General features: G+C 41.3%; 1 protein-coding gene across 1 annotated transcript in view; it reads left to right on the plus strand.

Annotated features, from left to right (window-relative positions):
* Positions 1-9270, plus strand: part of LOC109968607 (myosin-7B-like) — a 34732-nt gene that overhangs the window by 13654 nt on the left and 11808 nt on the right. The window contains exons 12-29 of the mRNA XM_020614987.1: positions 1-19; positions 137-286; positions 1150-1320; positions 1445-1624; positions 2438-2570; positions 2713-2795; positions 3063-3150; positions 4552-4669; positions 4793-4916; positions 5004-5140; positions 5326-5496; positions 5597-5681; positions 6005-6247; positions 6328-6504; positions 7577-7722; positions 7898-7988; positions 8075-8232; positions 9201-9268. The exon at positions 1-19 is cut by the window's left edge and continues 94 nt beyond it. Of these exons, the coding sequence (XP_020470643.1) occupies positions 1-19; positions 137-286; positions 1150-1320; positions 1445-1624; positions 2438-2570; positions 2713-2795; positions 3063-3150; positions 4552-4669; positions 4793-4916; positions 5004-5140; positions 5326-5496; positions 5597-5681; positions 6005-6247; positions 6328-6504; positions 7577-7722; positions 7898-7988; positions 8075-8232; positions 9201-9268 (2342 nt within the window). The remainder of the gene's footprint in view (positions 20-136; positions 287-1149; positions 1321-1444; positions 1625-2437; positions 2571-2712; positions 2796-3062; positions 3151-4551; positions 4670-4792; positions 4917-5003; positions 5141-5325; positions 5497-5596; positions 5682-6004; positions 6248-6327; positions 6505-7576; positions 7723-7897; positions 7989-8074; positions 8233-9200; positions 9269-9270) is intronic.

Consider the following 9270-nt stretch of genomic DNA (forward strand, 5'->3'; position numbering starts at 1 on the left):
AGGACAAACTGTAGAGCAGGTAAAAACTCAAGCATCCACATATTTAGTGTCTCCATTTTCTTTATGTTTCCATCATATCAGCTGTCAATGAACCTGACTGTCCATTTTGTGTGTGTGTGTGTGTCTGTGTGTGTAGGTTAACTTTGCAGTGGCAGCCCTGGCCAAAGCCACCTACGACCGTATGTTTAAATGGTTGGTGAGTCATATCAACTCATCCTTATACACCGCTCTGCCTCGTCAGTACTTCATCGGTGTCCTCGACATCGCTGGCTTCGAGATCTTTGAGGTAAAGAGGACAGAAGGACACTGGGTTCATCTAAGCGGCCACATTTCCCTCATTTGGGTCTTGTCCTTGTATCTTAGTCCTGAAAGAATGCAAAGAAAATATGAGAGGAGAAAGGAACTGAGCAACCATTTTTAAAGATGAGATGTCCTTTTCTTAAATCCTTTATGTGAAGTGTCCAGTAACCAACTGATTTCTAATAAAGGGGCATGTCATAAAAGAAAATATGGTCAGATTCTAGTGCAGCCCTGCAGAGTATTAAACATTCCTCTTCTAGATGTCAACAGGGTATTTTCTATGAAATAGTGCATTTAGTATATAGATATAATAGACTAGGAATGGAGGTGGGGTTCATGTGGGTACCAGCTCACTCGCAGGCCACTTGGAAAAACAGGGATTAAAAGGTAGTCAAGAGGAACCACCAGTTTCAGAAAAAAAAGCAGAAGTGAAGTCCTTTATATGGAACAAAGCTGTAACTCACTGGCAAAGGTCATGGATTGAGGACAAAAAGGAAGGCATTTATACCAAATTCAAAATGAAGTAAGCTACACTTCTCTTCGTTACTCATGGGAAAAGATCCTAACGGGACCTGTGATGCCTGTTACCAAGACCAAGACTCCTGGAACTTGAAGATGAAATGAAGAAGAACAACAATTAATGTGTCATTACAGCTGGGTCTTGGACTCCAACATGTCACCCTGTCACTTGAATGAAAGTTGCTCCCTGGCACATTGTCACTAACCGATCCACTGTATAAATAATGTTCATTTCATTTTTAGCTTGTTTGAACTTGCAGTATGATATTCCTAAAACCTTACTGCAGCCCTGCCTGTGGCTATATAAATGTTGTTTCTCTCCTTCTACAGTTCAATAACCTTGAGCAGCTGTGTATAAACTACACCAACGAGAAGCTGCAGCAGTTTTTCAACCACCACATGTTCATCCTGGAGCAGGAGGAGTACAAGACAGAGGGAATAGAATGGACCTTCATAGACTTTGGTTTGGATTTACAGGCCTGCATAGACCTCATAGAGAGGGTGTGTGTGGACAAATATCTATTCACATAGTCACGCTGTTGAATAATTTAAAAAATCTGCTCACATAGAATGAATTAGCAAGGCTTTGTTGATTTCCAACAAATGAATCAATATTTGTGTCCAGCCGATGGGTATTCTGTCCATTATGGAAGAGGAGTGTATGTTCCCCAAGGCCACGGACCAGAGCTTTAAAACCAAACTCTACGACAATCATCTGGGGAAGTCACCCAACTTCCAGCGGCCACGGCATGATAAGAAGCGCAAATATGAGACACACTTTGAGCTGGTTCACTATGCTGGAGTGGTGGGTATTGGCTAAAATGGCTTCTTTTCTCATATTGTTTGAGTTACTTTGCTTAAACAGGCACCAGTTGGAAATGGCTGATATTTTTATTACAGATGTTTTACTGGAGTTTTTTTTTAATGTCTTTTCTAATAGTGAATGAACAAGACACTTGCAAAGGTGAAAAAAGGAGAATATGCACACCTGCATCCAAAGCAGCGATGCTACTGTTTTTGATGATATAGTTCTGCTTTAGTATCAGGACCTTTGAAGACAGGGACTCTGCCAAAGAAACTAAACTGGTATAGACACTATTACAGTAGTCAGATCAACAAAAGGTGACACAAGCTCATTTTGTAATTATCTTAAAGATATAAAATATTTATTACTGTCCTTAAATATACAAAGATTTCTGACTTGGTCTATAGTCTTTAACATATTTTTTTCACCCTCCAAAAAGTAAAAAACAAAACATTTATACTTTAACTGGAGGATATTTTGGCACATCCACTCATTGAGTACATGGGATCACAATCACTTGGATATATTATGTAAATGTGTGTCATCTGCATAAAAAAGATATTTGTGGTTTTTAGCTAGTGGTAAGATCCTGAAAAGAAGAGTCCAGAGAACAGATTCTTGGGGAACTCCACATCATTTGGTTCACTGAGATATGTAGTGATCAACACAAAGGAGATGTATCCTGCCAACAGGAGTCAAATATGAGCTCCACATTTTTCTCTGTGTCGAGTTACATCTGTGAGCATTAGTGTAAAGACAACAATTAATTATCACAAGTGAATTATGCAGATCACTGTGTTAACTTGTCTGTAGGTTCCATACAATATCACGGGCTGGCTGGATAAAAACAAAGATCCTCTGAATGAGACGGTGGTGGCTCTGTTCCAGAAATCCTCCAACAAGCTCATGGCTAAGCTGTTTGAGGACTACATCAGCTCCGAGATGGGTAACAAAGACACACTTTCTTAAAGTTTAAAAAGACTCCAAACTAGGGTAGACCAAGGAAAGAAATATAAGAATGAAATACCAGGGAGTGTGTTGACTGTGCAGATAGTGAACTCTCTGCATTGTTTGCGCTGTTGTTTCAGCACAAGCAAGTGATCTAAAGGCAGAAACCAAACACAGGAAGAAGAAAGGAGCTTCTTTCCAGACAGTTTCACAGTTACACAAGGTGAGTCAGATTGTTGTTTGTTCCTATGATTAAGAACAGTTTGTGTAAATTAACAAACAATCTGAGATAAAGCATCAGTGACTTCATATAACACAGCCTGAAACTGACTGTAGTTACAGCAGGATGGAGTTTGGTTTAACTGCCGTCCGTGCTATTTGATCACTGGGGTGGGTCACAGATGATTGGTGACTGTGATATGCTGAAACATTATGACTATATGCCATATAGAAGGTCTTCAACTGTTTGTTTTTGTGTGGTCACATGCAGGAGAACCTTAATAAGCTGATGGCTAACCTTCGCAGCACTCAGCCTCACTTTGTGCGCTGCATCATCCCCAATGAGAACAAGAGTCCAGGTAAAACCATGAAACATCAAGATTTACTGAAAAGCCCAGTGTGTAGCTACAGATTTGCCTCTGTGAGGTAGTAATCTTCATTTTACAGGTACAACTGGTAAACAGTTAAGCTAAGCTAAAAATGGTTGGGTCTAACAACAACTTTAATCTGTCAGTCAGCATGTTAACACATGCTCTTATATCAAGATTAGCATAGTTCCTATAGTTGCAATACATGTCAAGGTATTTTCATTAGAGCTGCACATAACATTTGTTTTCATTATTAATTAATTTGTAATTTTTGTCTATAAAATGTCAGAAAATCATAAAAACTGCCCAGCAGAGACAGATCTAGAAAATTTTTGGAGGGGTGGCCAAGCTGGGGCACAGACTCAGAGAGGGGTAGCATATTTGAAAAACATCATAAAACATAAATTAAACCCATAGTTTATGAAATAATAGAACATATTAAGAATCCATTCTATCCTATTCTATGTTTACTTTGTGTAAAAATGAGACACATACAATGCTTCTGTTGGCTAACATTGGCTGTGAGCCTTATTTACAGGTACTCCACAACAACACAACTGGAGACATTGAATGTGTGATATAAAATTTGACCAAATTTTAATTTAATATAAATTTAATTTTAAATATTTTTACCAATATCAATTATAAAGTACCAGAAAAAATGTTAGTTGTATTCAAGGCAACAATTGTCATTGTTTTGCATTTTTCATTGATTAATACTGACAAGTATCACATTTTGACTGGTGGGGGTGGCACCAGGGGCGGCCAACCAGTGCCACCCCAGGCCACCCCCTGGATCCACCCATGGTTCTGAGGTGACATCTTCAAATGTCTTGTTTTGTCTAATGAGTACTTCAAAACCTAAAGATATTCAGTTTACTGTGACATAAAACAGAGAAAATCAGAAAATCCTCACTATAGAGAAGCTGGAACCAAAGTTTTTGACATTTTTACTTGAGAAAGAATTAATCAATTATCAAAATAGTTGTCAGTTAATCTTTGTATCTTAGCTAATTATTACATCACTAACTTTGATCACCAAGGGATAACAACATTGGCAGATGCAGCATCCACAGGCCCTCCTTCCTTTTATGGAACGAGGCTTATCACTCATCACCCCTCCGTTAACACTTAGTTCTTGTTTTCTATCCCTTTGCTGCTTTAACAGTGTGAATTTCCCCATCAGGAGGCTAATAAATGTTAATTTAATCTTATCCTATCTACCAATAGGGCCTCTAGTTGAACTTCAGAATGACTGATAACATTAATTACATTGCAGCAAAAAGCACATGTGCCATGAAGTGGAAGTACTGCAGGTCAAATCTGAAATATTAAAATATTCTAGAACCTGCTGATGAACATGTTTCAAGTGTCCCTGTGGGATTATCACAGGTGTGATGGATCCCTTCCTGGTCCTCCACCAGCTGAGGTGCAACGGAGTCCTTGAGGGGATCAGGATTTGCAGGAAGGGCTTCCCAAATCGCATCCTGTACGCTGACTTCAAACAGCGGTGAGTCCCAAACATACCCACACACAAAAACACAAGCTTATGCTTGAGTTATTTTACTGATCTGGTCTGGTTTCCTGACCCTCTGCAGCTCTGCAATAATCCATGTGTGTTGCTCTTTATCAGCTATCGCATCTTAAATCCTCATGCGATTCCAGAGGACTCCTTTATTGACAGCAGGAAGGCTGTAGAGAAACTGCTGGCCTCTCTGGACATAGACCATACCCAGTACAAGTATGGACACACCAAGGTACAGCACAAATACTGTGAATAATGCTGCTGTTACTACAATTTACTTCTGTGCAGAGAGAAAATGTAATGGTTCTCCTCCTCCTAGGTGTTTTTCAAGGCGGGTCTGTTGGGTCAGTTGGAGGACATGAGGGACGAGCGTCTGTCTGAGATCCTCACCACCGTCCAAGCCATGTGCAGAGGGAAGCTGATGAGGGTGGAACTAAAGAAGTTGATATTGCAGAGGTCAGTATGAGAGCCACAAGAGAAAGAAATAATACAGTAAAAATATCAGCTTGAAAGTTTGGCATTCAGTTAGATCTGCTAATTGTGTTGGCCGCTCTTCTGAACGTCAACTGGATAATCAATCTGTGCTTTGGAAAACGTAATGAAAAAGTGCATGAGATACATTCTCCAATTCTTCCCCTCAGAGATGCCATAATGGTGATTCAGTTCAACATCAGAGCGTACTTCTCGGTGAGGACCTGGCCATGGATGCAGTTGTTCTATAGGATGCGTCCTCTGCTCAGGAGTGCTCAGATGGAGAAAGAACTGGCTGCTCTGAAAGAAGATTTTGCCAAATTGAAAGAGACCTTTGCCAGGTCTGTGCATATCGAGTGAGAACATGAATTTAGCAGTTAGATTGGGGGTACAAACCTCTTTGCAGGCAAATTCATTTTTTGTTGTGTTTTTCTCGGTCAGGTCAGAGGCAAAGCGTCAGGAGACAGAGGAGCGGCAGGTCGTTCTGGTCCAGGAGAAAAATGAGTTGGCGCTGCAGCTCCAGGCTGTAAGTCAGAGATGCGGAGGGATCAGGTTTTAGACCCTGTTTGCAATTCAACAGGCTACTTTCTTTGAAACATAGTGTATCAGTTTTTTTTATCATGATTATCAGTAAGCACTTGCAGTTTTAAATATTGTCACAATTTATTTCTAAAATTTTGAAAAATGATAGGAAATTTGGAAAAGCTTTTTGCGCCACAATCACAGTTTGTGAATACTGGAAACACCTTAAAGTAACTGATCTCTTCTAAGCCAGTTCTTTTCATATGATATCATTTTGACCTAAGGTCATATAGTTAAAATAAATGTTTCTTCATCCTAATCATCCAGGAGCAGGACAACCTGACGGATGCGGAGGAGCGCTGCAACCAGCTGATTCAGTCCAAAATCTTTCTGGAGTCGAAAATGAAGGAGCTGCAGGAGCGTCTGGAGGATGAGGAGGAGCTGACTGCCTCACTGACGTCCAAGAAACGCCAGATAGAGGATGAGCTGGTGTCGCTGAAGAAAGACGTGGATGACCTGGAGATAACCCTGGCTAAAGCGGAGAAAGAGAGACATGGAATGGAGAACAAGGTGTGTCACTGCAGGGTTCCTGCATGTTAGAATTACACACTTGGAGAATAACATTTTTTTTTCTTCCTTGTTCTGTCCAGATGAAGAACCTGTCCAAGGAGATGCATGTTCTGGATGAATCCATAGCATCTCTGAGCAGAGAGAAAGTCGCTCTGCAGGAAGCTCACCAGCAGGCTCTGAATGACCTTCAGGCTCAAGAGGACAAGGTCAACATGCTGGCCAAGGCAAAAATTCGACTTGAGCAGCACGTGGACAATGTAAGGAAGGATCTCAAAGAAGTGTCCAAAGTTAAACTTTGTAAAATTATCCAGGTGTCTCTGCACATGAAGGACTGAAACAACCTTTACAGCATGATTTCATCTGTCCAATTGGATATTTGACTTGTTAGTCTGTGTTTGACTGTGTTCCCCATGGAGACTCTATTAGTAGCTGAGTAGAGTGATTTACAGATGGGTGACAAATCAAGAGAAAATTCAGTGCCAATATCCCCTTATTTGTTTCTTGTTTCCTTTTTTTGTACTACCTTATTCGAGCTCCTTTATCCAAAAATCATACCCTAAAATCTCCTTACAATCTCATGAAATGTCCTAACAAACCATCTACAGGACCTGCATAATTTCATTAGTGCTCATAAGAACCACCTAAAGACCCAGAGAGCCTCCACAGTGACCACAAGAACCAAGTAAACAATTCATAAAACCTTCTCAATGTCCACACAAACTATTTACAGGGTCTCCAGAACTAACGACCACTAGGACTTCCTAAAGGATCAGTTTATCCACCTACAAAACCTTAGAACCTCTTTAATGACCACAAGAATCACCTGAACCTCCCAAAGAACAGCTACAACCACATAACATACTTGGTGAATATGTTCAGTTACAACAAGAACCACCTACAGGATTCTTAAATCCTAAAGTACCACTAGAACCAGATACAGGATCCATAGGGGCCATTAGAACCACCCAGAAGACCATTAAAACCTTCACAGTGACCACAAGAGCTATCTAAGGACCTCTAGAACCTTCCTAAGTCACCACCAGAACCTTGTAAAGCATCCTCAGACCATCCTTTGTAGATGAGCCTCAAAACAGCATTTATGCTCTTTGGCGTACATTCTGGGAACTCTGCTGAAGAGTTCTCCCATGACATTGTTTCATTTGGTGTTTTGATGAAGATCAGTGTTCCTCAGTGAACAGCAATAACTTCTTAACAATCACTGGACTCCCACAGCCCTGTTTAAAACATCTCTAGGACCTTACACCAGTCCAACAGTTTAGAAAAGCTCAAGGTAGTCTGTACTAAGAGTTGTCTCTGGTTTCCCTGCAGGTGGAAGGCTCTCTGGAGCAGGAGAAGAAGGCGCGGATAGAGACGGAACGAACCAAACGGAAACTGGAGGGGGATCTGAAGCTGTCTGTGGACTCAGTGAATGACCTGAAGAATCAGAAACAAGAACTGGAGGACAGACTGAAAAAGTAGGCAAACAAACCCAGGCCTACTGGTTTTTAAGTTTTATTTAACCCATCATTAATGGTTAAAAATCTGCCTGACTGACAGGACAGTTTCTGCATGCAGCCTAAGCTCAACTCAGATTTGATGTATAATGATAGTGATGCGATTGTGTCTCACTCTCTCTATACCTGCCTAAAGAAAAGACTTTGACTTGGCTCAGTTTCAGTCTAAAATGGAGGATGAGCAGAATTTGGTTGCTCACCTTCAGAAGAGGATCAAAGAGCTTCAGGTTGGTCAGACTGACACAGAGTAGAAATTGCCTCTAGTTTCTGTTACTGCTGCTGCTACAGCAGTATGTTGTGACTGTTCCCTCAGACTCGTATCGAGGAGCTGGAGGAGGCACTGGAGCATGAGCGGGTGTGGCGCTCCAAAGCTGAGCGTCAGAGGAACGACATTGCCCGAGAGCTGGAGGAGCTAGGAGAAAAACTAGAGGAGGTCGGGGGAGCCTCTGCTGCTCAGATCGCTCTCAACAGGTTGTCAGCCACATTACACTTGCACCAATTAATCATTCTGTATTAACAATAGAACATGTTGATTAATAATTAGCAGCTAAAGAGCCAGATATTTTTGTCAGGAGTTGGTGGAGAACAAACACCACTGTAGTGGAATGGTTATGTTTGCTGGATGTAGGTAGGATGGAAACAGGCAGCTGCCTTCCAACATTTGCACTGTATTTGTTGATCACGTGGATGTTTTGCTCTTCAGTCTGCTGCTGCTTTAACTCTTTCAGGAATTATCTTGACCAAGTCAGTACTGGTTAATGAGTCTAAAAACTAACCTTCTGAAACAAGAAAGAACACCTCTATGACAAATTTAGCTTAATTAATGTCTTGAGGTGTATGAAACCTTTAAAAGATACCGTTGAAGAAGCAAGCTTCAATATGATATCTATATATCTTACATGTACAAGGTATGATCATCAATGATCATATTCAACATGATCATCTTTCAGGACTTCAGGAGCTCCATAGGTCCCTTTCAGGGTGAGTCAGGAATCATTAAAAATGTTCTATTGTCATATCTTTGCTTAAAGATATCACTGAAGGGCAGCGAGCCCTCGAGTAGCATTATACTCTCGGTACTGTAAGCGCCTGAACCCCCCCCCCCCCAAAGGGCAGCAGGGGTGCCTCTGTGCCCTACCTGTTCTACACACACATACTTTTCACATACACAGCCGAGCTCCCTGAGGAGAGACTGTCTCAAAGTGGGTTTCACTGTCCCTTTAGATGTCTACCTAGATTGTTGGAAACATGCTGAGACCTAAATGGATGTGCCACACTACAGAAGAGCCTGCTGCTCATGAAATACTGTAAATCCAGAATCATTAAAATGTGTAACTTTCCCTTAGCAGGGTTTATTCTAGGAAACCTTCTTCACAGTTTAGCTTTACTGACAGAACAGTGTACCCTGTGACCACTGTACCTAACTTCATGCCTAACAGGAAGCGCGAGGCAGACTTCCTGAAGATGCGGCGGGAGCTGGACGAGGCGGGGCTTCACCACGAGGCAACT

The sequence above is a fragment of the Monopterus albus genome, unplaced genomic scaffold, assembly GCF_001952655.1.
Source record: "Monopterus albus unplaced genomic scaffold, M_albus_1.0 scaffold155.1, whole genome shotgun sequence".
NCBI classification, from domain to species: domain Eukaryota; kingdom Metazoa; phylum Chordata; class Actinopteri; order Synbranchiformes; family Synbranchidae; genus Monopterus; species Monopterus albus.